Raw genomic sequence first — 14,309 nt, forward strand, 5'->3', positions numbered from 1 at the left:
CCTAATTGATTCACATTTCCAGCTAAGTTTATTTCTAAATAAAATAAACGAAACGGATAGCGTGCTACCTATCTCTTAAAAAAAAAAAAAAGAAAGAAAGAAAAAGAAGTCATAGAGATAGAGTTGCATACCAATTTATTGGTACAAGAAATCGTTTGTGAGGTAATTAAGATGTAGTCCTCTCTAACAACCAAGCTATCTTTACCGGTGCGACAAAAATATGACCAAGAAAAAAGAAAAAAAAACAAATGAGAAAGATATATACCAATCCCGACTCTCTTATCAATTGTCGTTGGAAACTTTTTATCTTGATAATGAGTTGATACTGTTTAATAGTTATTAGTTAGGTTGTTGTCCTCGAGGTCAGAGATTCAATATGTGCTTATATGCTTAAAATTAAGAAAAAAGAAAAAAAACTTTAGCCTGTTTGGTCTTGTTGTTTTTTTTTTTTTTTTTGTTGTAACAATCACAATATATATAATATATTCAGAGTTAATTTTGTTGTGTCCCATAGGATGGCAAAAAAACCCCATAAAAATAATATAATAGTTTATATAAAAAATATTTGAAAAATATTTTGTTCTTATTATTGTGTGCAATATAGAAGATTTTAATTAAAAATTATCATTTTCAAGTAAATAACTGAAGCAGAGACATGCAGTACTTAAAATTAATAGTACACAGAGTGAGGGAGAGATTTCAAATTGCAGTTTTCAATTTTAAAAATTAATAATTTTGTTTTAGCCGTTAACTGCAATATTGCTGCAGTTTTTAAACTTTAACGGGCGTGAGAGTACGATTACTCGAGGAGCGGTACCGAGTACCGACGATAAATTTGAAAACTAGGGACTACGCCGCGATATCGAAAAAGTACAGGGACTGCGCTGCAACTTTCCGAAAAAGAAACCCCCGATCCCCGTTTACACTCCTCCTCTCACTCTCCCCTTTCCCCTCCCCGAACCTTAGTTGGAGGACGAAGACGAAGAGCCCATCTCGTTCTCTCTCGACTGATCTCTCCGTTTCGGAGTATCTTTGTGATGTGGTGAGAATCTCGTCCCAATTTGGTCAATTTTTCCCTGTTGATGCTTCTTACCGTTGCTATTGGTTTAGATCTGTAGATCTGCTTGCGGATGTTGTTCTTAGGGTTTCGTATTGGTGATCCTGTAGTCGCCCAGCTCTTATTTGCGGCAAATTTTAGCTTTGTATGTGCAAAATGAAGTAGGATTGTTAGCTGGCTCCTCTAATTTCTTCCCCAATTTTAGGATTAGTTCTCGAATCTCAGCTTAAGAAACACATGGTGCTGGTGAAAAAAACGTGTCTTTTTAACTCTAAGCTTTGTTGTTTGATTCCGATGCCTCAAATTTCTTCTGTACTTCCCGTTTTTATGCTCGCAAAGTATTCTGGGTAAAAATTTCTCATTATTTCTTCTATTTTGGATGAGTGAAGTTCTCATTCATCTAGAAGTGAGCATGAAATGTTTTATAAGTTCAAACGAGCTGCTAGTAGAGCAGCCATGAAAAGAAAAGAAAAGAAAGGAAAAACTTATGGTAGCTGGAATCCAATTTTCAGCTTTTGTACAACAAATAAGCTGCGGAATGTCACTTACTGGTTTATGAAATGATATCTTCCATATTTTGAAGCTAACCAAATTACGGTATCAGGCCGAGTATTAAGGGAGCTCAGAAAATACTTTCTGTTGATTTATGCTATTCACTGTTATTTTTGCTTTTCTGAATATTATTGAACGCAATGTGGGTAAGTTCTTCATGGTTACACTGCTACTTTACGTAAGCTTCTAAGGATTTTCTTGTTCTTTTTCTTTTTTAAGATCTCATTTGTCTAAATTCAGAATAATCACTTATTCTGGCAGTAATGGCTTGTCAAACTTGGGGCAAAATTGCTAATATGAGTGTGGTCCTTTAATTATTCATCTTCCCACTTTGCATCAATGGCTTCTGTGACTATGGGGCCTCCAACTGTGCTAAAAAATGCCGACGGTGGGAGTATTCCAGTGGAGAGATTACCTGACGTAATGAATGACATGAAAATAAGGGATGATAAGGTACTTCCGCACCACCAATTTGGATTTGATTACTCCTGCATATTTTCTTCTCATTTTCTTTTTTCTTTCTTATGGCCTGTACATGAATACGTTGGCGCAAAATCATCTATTTGAAGTTGAATTTTCATTTACAACAGTTGAAAGTGCAATATATAGAATAGATAGGTATTTGTTAATATCTCTTCTTTCTTTAGTACCTGCTTTAGTTACCAGTTATGGTCCAATTTTAATCAATTTCAGCAGGAAGTGGAAGCAATGGTTGTTGATGGGAATGGGACGGAAACAGGCCACATTATTGTGACAACTATTGGTGGTCGAAATGGCCAACCTAAACAGGTAAGCTAAGCAAGATATGATGTAATTTTTTTCTTTTTTTTGCTGAATTATAATCTTTATGGTTTCATATGGTAAATATATTGCTAATGCTGGCAAATTGGTTTTCTTTCCTCTCTCTTTTTGGTTGCATTTGAGGCTTAGTTATCACTCATTTACATGTCAACTAAGCTATTCTTACAACCGGGAGCTTTTTGTATCATTGGCAGACTATAAGTTACATGGCAGAGCGCATTGTTGGGCATGGATCTTTTGGAGTTGTGTTTCAGGTCAGTTTGTTAGCTTCTCTGTGTGGGGAAATGAAATACTTTCTGCTACATTAGATGATATTGTAGATTGTGCTCTTCTGTATGTCTCCCCTACTTCTTTCCATCTAGTGATTAAGGTCCTGCGTGGCTCGAGTGGAGCTTCTCTAAAAGTGTTATTTGAATAGAGCTGTTCAAGTAAACATAAATAGCCTTTTCATTTAAATTCCCTTAACAGCTTGTTAAATGAAGCTTGAAGATGGAGCTTCCGCTTTTGGAATTAGAAGCTCATTTGAGTTTCCTGCAATTCTAAAGCTCCCGAACTTTTTATTTGACTAACGCCTCACTGCTGCTTCTGGAGTCGAGTACTTTCCAGAAGCAGGTTCCAGAAGCAGGCCTAATAGGCATTAACAGTATAAGTGTAATAAATCGCCTAATAAGTTACCTTATTATACCTTTTTTTCTTTTTCTTTTTCGTTTTTTTTTTTTTTAATAATTTGGCAGGCAAAGTGTTTGGAGACTGGTGAAATGGTAGCAATCAAGAAGGTTCTTCAGGACAAGAGGTATAAGAATCGTGAGCTGCAAACCATGCGAATGCTCGATCACCCAAATGTGGTGTCTCTGAAGCACTGCTTCTTTTCAACCACTGAAAAGGATGAGCTTTATCTTAATTTGGTGCTCGAGTATGTGCCCGAGACAGTTAACCGTGTAATCAAGCACTACAACAAGATGAACCAGCGCATGCCATTGATATACGTGAAACTCTACCTGTATCAAGTAATAATGAACTTCAACTGGGAGCACGATCTCAACTATGTTTGCATTATCTTTAATGTCGGATTGGTGGCTTAGTTAGAAATAATTATTTAAAATCTTGACATTAATGCAGTAAGACTTTGCTCTCTTGAATTACATGCTTTTCATGCTTCTTTGATGTTGAACTTACGCCAATTATCCATTTGAGAAAAGACGTACACTTGTGAGGTATGTAATCTCTTTCTTTGTTTTTTTGACAGATTTTAAGAGCATTGGCTTATATTCATGGTATCGGTGTGTGCCACAGAGATATCAAACCACAAAATCTTTTGGTGGGACACCCTTTATTTTAGTCTTTATTGCCTTGCCTCTTATGCTCTTTCATTGTGGAAGCACAGCGTATAAGGATACAATTATTTTTCTGGAATTCTTTGGATAAGTGCAATTAGGGAACAAGTTGCTCATTTGCCTTTCTATTATTGTTAGAACTATGTTAGATATTGTCAATTGTTTGAGGGCTTATTTGGCATCACATCATTTTTTGCTTGAATAAGCAAGAACACGTGAAACAAGAAATTAAATGTGATGCTAGTTTGTTAGATAACTTCCAGCAGTAAAAACTTGAAGTGCTTAGGTGAAGTTGTAAACTTTGGCTGGTTTGACGTGGTTATGGCTCACACGTTGTCCTCTTTAGGAGAAAATGTACTAATCTTATCTGAACTGTAAGGCATTTTGAGATGGGTCCCTAAATTTATATTTTAGTACCTCTTGGCCAAAATGTAATTTTACTCTGCTTTTTTGGCAAACTATTCTGTAGCCTAACAGGATGTTCTGTTACTTGATTGAACGTTTTCTTTCCTTTTGTTTAAAGGAAAACTGTTAAACTTTTGACAAACTTGATGGAATTTTCTAAAATCAAAAGCTATGGAAGTTTTGGCACTAAATCAAAAATTTGAAAGTTTAGGTGCCCATCTCGATAGCGGTTATAGTTCAGGAAAGCTTTGTATATTTTCACCTTTCCTATATTCATTAAGCTAACATTAGATCTTCTCTTTCCAACAGGTCAATCCTCACACACACCAGCTGAAACTATGTGATTTTGGAAGTGCAAAGGTTTTGGTATGTGTCTGATCTCCATAGTGTTTCTGGCTAGTTTTTTCTCTTTTTTTTTTCTGATAGGATTTGCTTGCTTCTTCCGATTAACTGTTTTGGGTTTGTAATAGGTGAAAGGGGAACCCAACATATCTTACATTTGCTCTAGATATTATAGAGCTCCTGAACTCATTTTCGGTGCCACAGAGTACACAACAGCTATCGACATTTGGTCTGCAGGTTGTGTTCTGGGTGAGCTGCTTTTGGGACAGGTAAATTTTTATGTCAGATTTTGGGCCTGTTTGGCCCTTCTAGAACTTCTGCAGAAATGTTGTTTAATAAAGCTGTTTGAAAAAGCGCTACCAGCTTTGGGAGCAGCGAATCTATTCCAGAAGCCAAGCTAAATAGGCAGTTACTCTTTTTAGAGTGAGAAATTCTAGTACTTCTAACAATTAGAATATCTTAAAAGAGTCCATAAAAATATACTTTCTCCCATTTGCAGCCTCTTTTTCCTGGTGAGAGTGGAGTTGATCAGCTGGTTGAAATTATTAAGGTAACAATTTCTTCTCCGCCCGTGTCTATTCTTGATGTCTTCCTTGTATTCAATCAGATATAAAAATAACAATTTATCTGTTGCAGATTCTGGGTACCCCAACTAGAGAAGAAATAAAATGCATGAACCCAAATTACACTGAGTTTAAGTTCCCACAAATAAAAGCTCATCCATGGCATAAGGTAATTCTGTATGATCCTCCACTGTAAGATGTTCTGCGTTGAAAGTTTAAGCCACTTAAGAATTCATTATTCTTTTTCCCCTCAAGTTTGTATTGGGTTGAAGGCACCTAACTTTGTTTTTGCTGTTGTTCGTTATTTTGAAATTCATCATTCTATTAAAGAAAGAAAAGAAGAGCTTATTACCACAATTTTTCTTTTTGTTGTGTAATAAGCCCCGTAGTTAAAAAATCTGTCAATTATTTGATAATAGCAATATCATAGATGACTGTTGTTAAGTGCCTTTAGCCCCAAGTACTCAGGGAAAAACATGAACTGAAAGCATAAACAACGCTAAACATACTCTTTAACTTTTGTTTCTCTTTTAATGTCCTCTGTTTAGATCTTTCACAAAAGGATGCCAGCTGAAGCCGTTGATCTTGTTTCTAGGCTTCTGCAGTACTCTCCACACCTACGAAGCACAGCTGTGAGTCTAGCATGAGCATTTTATGAATTGAATATGCCCCAATTTCTTTTTTCCCGATTCTCAATTCAACATCGTACATTGTGCAGTTGGAGGCGCTAATCCATCCCTTTTTCGATGAACTCCGAGATCCAAACACCCGCCTTCCGAATGGCCGATCCTTCCCCCCACTCTTCAACTTTAAACCTCACGGTAAGTACCAATAGGTAGCTAATTGATATATAAACACCCCTCCCATGCTCAGATGGAACCTAATGGAAAATTTTCAAATCAATCAAATACCCAATTATGAGATATTATTATACAGCAGTAGATATAGCTGCCGACTCTCTGTAATCTTTCCTTGAAGAAGCATTACATTGGCTAGTAGTTTAACTTTTTATTTATTTATTTTAGTTTATATTGTTGTGTAATTCTTGAACTTCACTGTGATGACCAGAGCTGAAGGGAGCCCCAATGGAGATTGTAGTGAAGTTGATCCCCGAGCACGCAAGGCATCAGTGTCCCCTTTTGGGATTGTAATCTATTCAATCAAATACTACTCTTAACATAGCCAGATGTGTAGCTTTATTATGCCTTAAAAAAGGATAAACTAGAGACCATGAATTCAGGTGACTTCGTGCACTTTAATCTCATCGAAGCTGTGTTCGCAGCGTTTCCGTGTATTGCTATCACTGCCTCTAGTTACATGAGGCAGATTATTAGGGGTGTGTTTCTATGTATCTCCTACGAAATCGACATGGGATTTCTCTACGATCCTTTGCTCTAATTCACATAATCAGTTCATGGTGTAACTGAAGAGAGGCATTTGCTTTACTCACGTTGAACAGTTAAAAAAGGAACAATATCATGTTAGGAGAATTTGGGCAAATCTAAATATGTAAATAGAAACCTTATTATTCGTGCATGTTTGGTCAGTAACAAGGCTAATAATAGTATAGCAAAACTATATATGGGTATATAGTTACAGGTAAAAAAATTCAACTGTGATCTGGTATTTCATCTCGGGCGTAACATTCCTTGTTTGAGTTGATCGTATTCTTAGTTTCGATACGAGTGTAATTGGTTCATAAGAAAGAGTTATGATAGACGTAGAAGCTCCAAAAATGAATCTATAATGTATTGGTTTTTAAAATTTATGGTGCTCGTTCCGTGATCTGTGCAGCGAGAAGCGCGTGCGGATTTCTCACTCAAATGTACGACAATAGTGTCACTGCATAGAATCACTATCTCACAAAATAATTTTGGGCCTGAAAAAATATTTTTCGTCATTTCAGTTCCTAGAAAATATCATTTTTATGAATTTTCTTTCTGGATTTTATGAAAAAGCATTATTTTCATCTTCTGAATATTTTATTCTAAACATGAAAACTATGAAAAAAGTTATGTTTCTTAAAAAAAAAAAAAAAAAAAAAATCCCTGAAAAATAATTTTTCACATTTTTCAGAGAAACGAAATACCTTCTAAAGAAACAAACATTGCTGAGACATAAAGGGGGAATGAATTAGCTGCTGGGTGTTAATTGCACCGAGTATCCCGACTTCTTTGGGGGAGGTCGTAGTTTGGTCTTCGGTTTGTCATACTGGGAATTGAACTCAACAGCCAAAGGCTTATTAGAAGAAGGGGATACCTACCAGTTGGATTATTTCATCTATGTTTATTTTAACAATAACATGTAAAAGTTAAGCATTCTGTTTTTTAACCATTGAAAGATCAGGGGGTAATGCCGAGATTACAGTAACAATGCCGGGAACCCCCTACGCAATTGATTCGCAAACTCAATTTAGCTTTCCGCACCAGAAAAGCTTTTGGGGGCTTTTAAGTTTGGACTTTTCTGAGCAGAGAAACTGTTGCGATTTATATCAATCTGAATCTCTGTCCATCTACACTGATAGGTTGAATAGTAATAGGGTACACCCTCTATTCAATAATTGAGTTTATCAACCCTCTATTCTAATGATGAAATTATAGAAAAGAGCCAGCACTTGAAAAGGCAACAAGAGCTTCGTGTCACCCTACGTACACACCCTTATAGGTCAATGGATGCGAAAACTACTACTCTCCAACACTCACAATCATCGATCTCTTTAGGCACCTAAAACATTGAATACTCACATCAGTAGAAGCTTTTTCTTTAAATTCGAACTGAACTAGAACCGCTATTTTTTCTCTTCTTTCCCTATCTTCTCGATCATAAGCAATTGTTCTATCTCTGAAGAATCGTGCATCTCATCTAAAGCAATCAGTATGTCGTCGAAAGACGGCACTTTGATGAATAGAGAAAAAGAATTATTCTCGAAAAAGCATATCGAACGATTCTTGTGGATTCTACTCGAGATATGCCGCTTCGTAGAAACAAGTGATATGCTAGGTGAATTTTATTTTGGTTGAGCAATGATTCATAGTAATGTATGGGGACGCAAAAGCTTTCAATAATAGTATAGTGAGGAAAAATTTTGTACGTGGCCCTAACTTTTCTAATAATTGTGAGGAATATCCGAACTTCTTTATCTTTTCATAGATCTCTTTCACTCTAGTTTTCTCTTTCGCAGTGTTATGATAGAGCATTTTCTTGTGGAATCAAAGAAATTATTCTTTCACACGCAACGCCAAACACGTGATTGAGATGTCACATGTACAGTTCAAACGTATTCGATCTCTAGTCCAATCTAGTTCTATCTTATCGAACACTACCCGAAAAGCCAAATACGACAAGATCAGGACTCTTTACACACACCTATGCTGAAACAACTTTCAACTTTTTTGGTTTCTTTGCAACTATAATCATCTTGTAGAGGCTGCATCATGGTGCTCTTTTATTCGCCAATGAACCTCCAAAACATGTCAGTTTTTCAGAGGATTTCTGTTTTAAAGGCAGTTGCATTTTGTAAGGCACAGCACGATCAAATACCAGGCAGTGAAAAGAAGCTAAAGGATATCTTGCCGTCTCATTCTTTCTTTTGTATCTCTCTTTAGCCTAACAAAACACACAAAAAAAGGGGCACCGACGACAGATAGGATCACTCCACTCCAAATTCAGAAAGAAAAGAAAATCCATAAAATCAGCACATCTCAAGTTTTTCAGAAATTGCTAGCAATCTGAAGTACAGTTCTCTTTATATATGAAACAAGAAAAGAAACTTCTACAATTTTGCTAATTCGAACATAACATAAATCTCTCATAATTAACATGAGCAAAGAAAGAACAAATGGTGGAGATTTATAAATACATAATTCATTATAAGGCCATATAGCCCATACGGTGCAAATAATAGAGAATTTTAGAAGCTTAACTATACCTAGCGGAAAGAGAGAGGCACACTGACATAGTTTTATGAACAGGTTAGCATAATAAGCATCCTACTATAAAGAAAACAACTCCTCCTTGACTACTTCGAAGCAGCTCCTTCTCCCAACTTCGATGGTCGAATCTCTCCTGTTCGGGGGCTAATGGGTCCTCCCCTTCCACCGGGCTGTGGGCTGATCTCCTGCCTCAGCTCACTTATTCGTGGGCTATACGCCTTCTCGGAGAAGCGCGGGCTGCTAAGGCCCCTTAAATCCGTGGTAGGTGTTCCGCTCGAGCTAGTGATTTTCGGGCTGTTCATGTGCTTGATCTCACCTCGGCTTCTTGTCACCATGTCGTCGAGGATTTCGCCACTCTCTACTCTCCTCATGCCAATGTCCACCTCCTGCAAGAAACATATTTCGTTAGAATTAGAACCTTAGATCAAATATGGTGTTTTGGTAAAATGATAAGAATAACCGAACTCACCATTGCGAGGTTGAAGGGTATAGCTGGGGATTCTTCGTACTCTGCCGCATCCAAGTCTGTGAGATGAGCCCCTTTGAAGAGCTTAGGAAGAATATACTGCCTTACAGGTACTAGAAGCATGATCATCATCGGGAAAAGAACCCCAGCAATAGGAATCCACGTAATTCCAAAGCACACAAGCAAATAAGCCGTTTGGAAAAGAGTAAACCACGTGATCGTCTTAAATGGCACGGTCTCCACAAAGGTCGCATGGTACTTCTCAAGAACTCTGCATGATTCAATAAATTTAGTATGATTGAAGAGAGCAAGTAGAGGAAAGAGAATACTAAGAATAGGCAACCCCAACTATTGGTCGTTGTGAAACCAGTCTGTGAACTTTAATTTCTTATTTAATTTTAGAAAATTCTATCAGGTTATCAGATCTTAATGGTTCCCATAAAATAAAAGAGTGACAGAATATATTATCAAAATAGTTACAGAGACCGCTAAGTTTTAGCGGAATTTTCTGAAATTAAATAGCCCGTTATTCACGGATGTCAAATCCAAAAAGACTCGAGTTCAGAGACCACTTCTGAATGACCTATAGTTCAGGGGAATATCCACAAGCCTGTTGCTAAGAATGAGGTGAAAGCTTACTTGTATCTTCTACTTGGAGCAGTGAAGAGGAGGAGAATCCTTTCCCAGAATTGGTTTCCGGGTAAGCTTTCAATGGCCATGAAGGCAAAGTAACCCCAAAGAACTGAAGTCGGGATCTTTTTAAGGAAAGGCATGGCGCCAACACAACCTCCCACCATCAAAGCCTGAAGTAAATTACTTAATCTCTGTTCTTTAACCTCAACAGGGAGAAGGTCATCGATCTCCTTCTCTATATCGAATACTGACTCATCAACAGGTGCGTCGATGTTTCCCATGCTCGAAGCCAACTGAATTGTCGAGTCCTTAAGTTCTTTCAATCCCTGAATGAAGGTAGTTCGACCCATCACATCTAAAGGAAGGATAAGATATTGAACCCTAAAGAGAATAGAGTAATTTTTCACATACTCGGGCCGACTGTTCTTGATAGATCAACGGGGTCTGCATCTGCTGATAAGCATCTTGCATATTGCTGTATACTTGGCTCAAACTCGAATTCTGGCTCATACTCTGGCGTGCAGTAGCTACTAACCGATTTCGAAGAAGCTGGAGTAGATTATTGCATAGAAATTAGTAATGAGATTGCACAATTTTCTTTTTTCTTTCCCTAATTATAGATGGACATTGGGTGTCTTACCTGATGCTTAAGAGTAGCTAAGCACTTCGTGTGCATTGGAGATTGTGGAATGACCCCGTTTGATGGAGGGATTCCAACAAGTCCACATAATAATGTCTGTTGGAAAAAGACCAAACATGAAATCAGAGAATTAGAAATCATGTGCTTCCATCATGGCTCGTTTACTGCAGGAGCATCAGCTCAAATCATTCAATTCGGTCTACTGGGGCCTGTGTGTCCTATTCGGAGCTTCAATAGAATTGCTGTTTGGGCACTTACAATTTTTTATTGAAAAGTTACCCCTAGCTTCCCTTTTCAGCAAAAGCAGAAGCTTCAAATTAGAACAACTGCTTTTGAGGCCCACAAAAAGCACATTCAGGCTTTTCAATTGCATTTTAAGAGCAGAGAATTATTCCAGAAGTCAGCACAAAAGAGAAGCCAGGAAATTCAAGGTTTTATCATTGATGTAGTTAAAGCTTTGAGAAAGAACAATACCAGAAAACCTAGAAGAAGCAAATCGTAATGGAAAGACGGAGGCTTTCTCAGATTGAACTCCTTTTGCTGAGCAAGCTGGGAAGCTACACTGTGATCAAAGTAGTAAAGAACTGCTATCATTGTGGCCGGTATGAAAGCTCCAAGTATGTAGAGAAACGGCACATGGGGCATGTCCTGTATAATTTGAGTTGTGCAAGTGTAAACTCATTCGTCATAATAAGCACGCAAATTCAGGGATAAGTATTTAGATAATCACTAAATACTTATCCCTTGTGATTTGGTTCCCCCCAAAAAAATCACTAAAATGGATTAGTCACTGTTTGCATCTAATCTTTTACGGACATCCATTAACTTTTTTAATTTCCACGGCATTAGTGATTCCAGAAAGTAGAAAAGGCCATGTACTAATCTACTTAGTAAAACTCCAGGAACCAAATTGCAATTCATTGAAGGTTCTGGGACTACCATTACAATAAAACCCACTTGTTAACATAGTAAAAAAGGAAGGACTTAATGAGAAAGCGAGGGAAGTCCCTGCCTTGATAACTGTCCAGTTCTCATAAGCTCCAGGTGACCAGGGGTTGGGGCTGAAGAGGCGCCGAGGGATCCCTTTAGGTACGCTACCTGACGGAATGTAGGAAACTCCAGTCCATACAAGGATCATAAGTGGCACCCCATAGTCTGCGATGAAACCTCGTAGCCAACCTAAACATTTTTTGTATATATTATATAGTGTTAAGATGTTCAAAAAGAGAGAACGAGAGAGAGACAGAGAGAGAAGCCAAATCATTAAAATACTTTCTTCACCTATATTATGTTAAAAGGTTTTGTGGTTTGAATGTTTAACTGAAAATTCTAGCTCTAGTTGTCATGCATACCAGCTCCGTAGCGCCAAGACCGAGCCTTTCTACTTCTTAGTGCAGTAAGAAGAAGGCCAAATGACAGAACGAGAGCAAACATCCCGTTTGCAAATCTCCATGATGGAATGAATTCCAGCGCTTTGGGGTTTTCTCTTTTTGGTATGCGGAACTCGTCCACAAGCCCCTGATATATCAAGCAGACTCATTAGCTACAAAATAGCTAACATAGTGGCAATTAGTATGTATAAATGTATGGCATGCATTGTACTCCTCTGCTAAGGAAGCATTTACAGAAATCACTTCAAGATCATACATTACACATGAAACATTGAAATCGGGATTTCCCCAAACTCTCCTCTTTCTTTTTCATGAGAACATTTTTGGCTAAATTGATGGAAATTCCCCTTTAAGTATCATGATTTTCACACTACTCTCCTGGAATATCAAAACCGACATTGCAATCCACTGATCTATGAGCCAAAGAAATTAAACTAAAACTAAAAATAAAAATAAAAATAAAAATTATTGCCTAATGGACATATATGGAGGGAAATCAATAAGACCGTGTGTTTAAAGGGTGATTTATAGGTAACGATACTTTAGGGTGCAAAGTAAAAAGGTCGCACTCGCTGCAGGGGTTTCCTGCAATTTAGGCATTTTTTAAGAGTGTTGCTAGGCTTACAACTCTACTACGATTGTAATCTTACAACTTAGCCTATCTAAAGGCTATAATTAACGCACTAGTTTAATCGACCTTTTTTTTTAACTTCAAACCGAAAATTGTTGTTTAAACCCTTAAACCATTGGATTAAGGGTTGTAAAGATTACAACCCTTTTGGTATAGATGTTCATCAACAAAGGTCATTGGCAACACAAGCTCAAAGGAAAGAGAAGAGTAACCTTAATAGCTTGTTGCATAAAGAGCATGGCAATCAGCAGGCCAAACAACTCGCCAGCTAGGCGAGTAAATCTATTGATGATCGAGCACGCCCCAAGTATAGACAGTAGGAAGAGCAAGAATGCAGTCCACACACAAACCCTGCCAAAATCAAACCAAATAGCAAACTAAGACCAATTCTGATGTCAAATTCAAGAAGAAAAAGACAAGGACCATCTTTTCTTAAACGAATTACGAGATTAACTTACCAACCAGTCCAAGCCAGAAACAAGCCCCGACCCAAATCGGCTCGATCTTTTGCAAAATTGAACATGAAAGTGTACATGAGCACTGTGGGCTCCGCCACGCCAAGAATCAAAAGAGGTTGGCCTCCTATAATCGAATGGATAATACCGCAAAGAGCAGTCGACGCCAATGTTTGTACTGCTGTTATGACCCCATCTACCAACACCAGTTTTAATCTCATAAAAATTAGCAATTCAGCGAAAACTTTGCTAATTTATAGCATCTTATAAGGTGCTTCAACATCGTGCGAATGGACAGAATAAGTTCGTGTTCCTTACCGGTATTTCTTTCCAACTGTTCTCCAAATGATATCACCGGAATCGCCGAAGCAAAGAAAATATATGTAGTCGGAGCCAAGATTCTGTATGAAGAATGATTTGAACATAATATGTTATTGCGATATAGAGGAATATAGTACTTGTGAGAGAATAATTCAATACTGATCCTTATTCTTCGCATAACTTTTTTTAAAAAAATTCACCTGATTCCGGTGCAAAGGCCGCCTGTCCAATCTTGCTTGTAGCACATAAGTCTACCCCGAAGATCATTCTTGATGCCGCGCAACGGCACGAACGTTTCCTCCATTGTTAAGTTTATTTCGATGAGTTAGCTGCTTTTTATTCACTCTCGCGATCTATTTCAAAGGAGAAAAACTGCCCAATAATCTATCGGGACGGATTAGATCAAGGAACCAGAGTTACATGGTTTTGGCCACTAAATCTGGTGCACTAAATAGTAATGTCTAATAATCTGAAACAAGAGACACAGATTCAGATCCTCTCAGCTAAGGCAGATCCATGAAGAAACTCACAGAATGTTTCCAAGTACATAGATCAGGCAACAGCAAAGTAAAGACAAATGGTTAATCACAGTGGAAACAAACTAGCATTACATATAGTGTGCATGAGCCCCAGGAAACACAACAACATAATCAGGTCAACAAAACCCCCCACGTCCCCAAATCCCCCACCGACAACAGTGACACTAAGGAAACCCTAACAAAGGCCAAGGCCAAGGCCAATGCCCTCTCCTCTCTCTCTTTTTTTTTCCTCTTTTTTTTTTTTTTT

General features: G+C 37.7%; 2 protein-coding genes across 3 annotated transcripts; one reads left to right on the forward strand and one right to left on the reverse strand.

Annotated features, from left to right (window-relative positions):
• On the forward strand, positions 868 to 6,590 carry LOC109718444 (shaggy-related protein kinase alpha-like). Of its 2 annotated transcripts, none has more exons than XM_020244689.1 (13): positions 868 to 1,042; positions 1,871 to 2,062; positions 2,303 to 2,398; positions 2,605 to 2,664; positions 3,145 to 3,417; positions 3,657 to 3,728; positions 4,459 to 4,515; positions 4,620 to 4,760; positions 4,991 to 5,041; positions 5,128 to 5,223; positions 5,603 to 5,686; positions 5,773 to 5,875; positions 6,123 to 6,590. In XM_020244689.1, exons 2-13 carry the CDS (start codon positions 1,949 to 1,951, stop codon positions 6,203 to 6,205), a joined length of 1,230 nt encoding a protein of 409 aa, XP_020100278.1. In that variant the 5' UTR covers positions 868 to 1,042; positions 1,871 to 1,948; the 3' UTR covers positions 6,206 to 6,590. The 2 variants fall into 2 exon arrangements, with proteins under 2 accessions (XP_020100278.1, XP_020100279.1); XM_020244690.1 differs by having other exon boundaries at positions 869 to 1,042; positions 2,306 to 2,398.
• On the reverse strand, positions 8,772 to 14,303 carry LOC109718655 (boron transporter 1-like). Its single transcript, XM_020244990.1, has 12 exons — positions 13,724 to 14,303; positions 13,521 to 13,603; positions 13,206 to 13,398; positions 12,960 to 13,098; positions 12,078 to 12,243; positions 11,738 to 11,904; positions 11,200 to 11,373; positions 10,726 to 10,821; positions 10,497 to 10,634; positions 10,092 to 10,411; positions 9,456 to 9,723; positions 8,772 to 9,372 (listed from the first exon to the last, which is right to left on the reverse strand). The coding sequence occupies exons 1-12, from the start codon at positions 13,825 to 13,827 to the stop codon at positions 9,073 to 9,075; spliced, it is 2,148 nt and encodes a 715-aa protein (XP_020100579.1). The 5' UTR covers positions 13,828 to 14,303; the 3' UTR covers positions 8,772 to 9,072.

The sequence above is a fragment of the Ananas comosus genome, linkage group 12 (assembly GCF_001540865.1).
Source record: "Ananas comosus cultivar F153 linkage group 12, ASM154086v1, whole genome shotgun sequence".
In the NCBI taxonomy this organism is placed as follows: Eukaryota; Viridiplantae; Streptophyta; class Magnoliopsida; order Poales; family Bromeliaceae; genus Ananas; species Ananas comosus.

Coding starts and splice junctions, on each gene's coding strand:
- LOC109718444 (XM_020244689.1), top strand. CDS start 1,949: ATGGCTTCTGTGACTATGGGGCCTCCAACTGTGCTAAAAAATGCCGAC. Junction 3,418..3,656: donor TGAAACTCTACCTGTATCAA/GTAATAATGAAC, acceptor TTTTTTTGACAG/ATTTTAAGAGCATTGGCTTA. Junction 5,687..5,772: donor CACACCTACGAAGCACAGCT/GTGAGTCTAGCA, acceptor TACATTGTGCAG/TTGGAGGCGCTAATCCATCC.
- LOC109718655 (XM_020244990.1), bottom strand. CDS start 13,827: ATGGAGGAAACGTTCGTGCCGTTGCGCGGCATCAAGAATGATCTTCGG. Junction 13,604..13,723: donor GGCCTTTGCACCGGAATCAG/GTGAATTTTTTT, acceptor TTCTTCATACAG/AATCTTGGCTCCGACTACAT. Junction 10,822..11,199: donor TGCTTCTTCTAGGTTTTCTG/GTATTGTTCTTT, acceptor TTTTTCCAACAG/ACATTATTATGTGGACTTGT.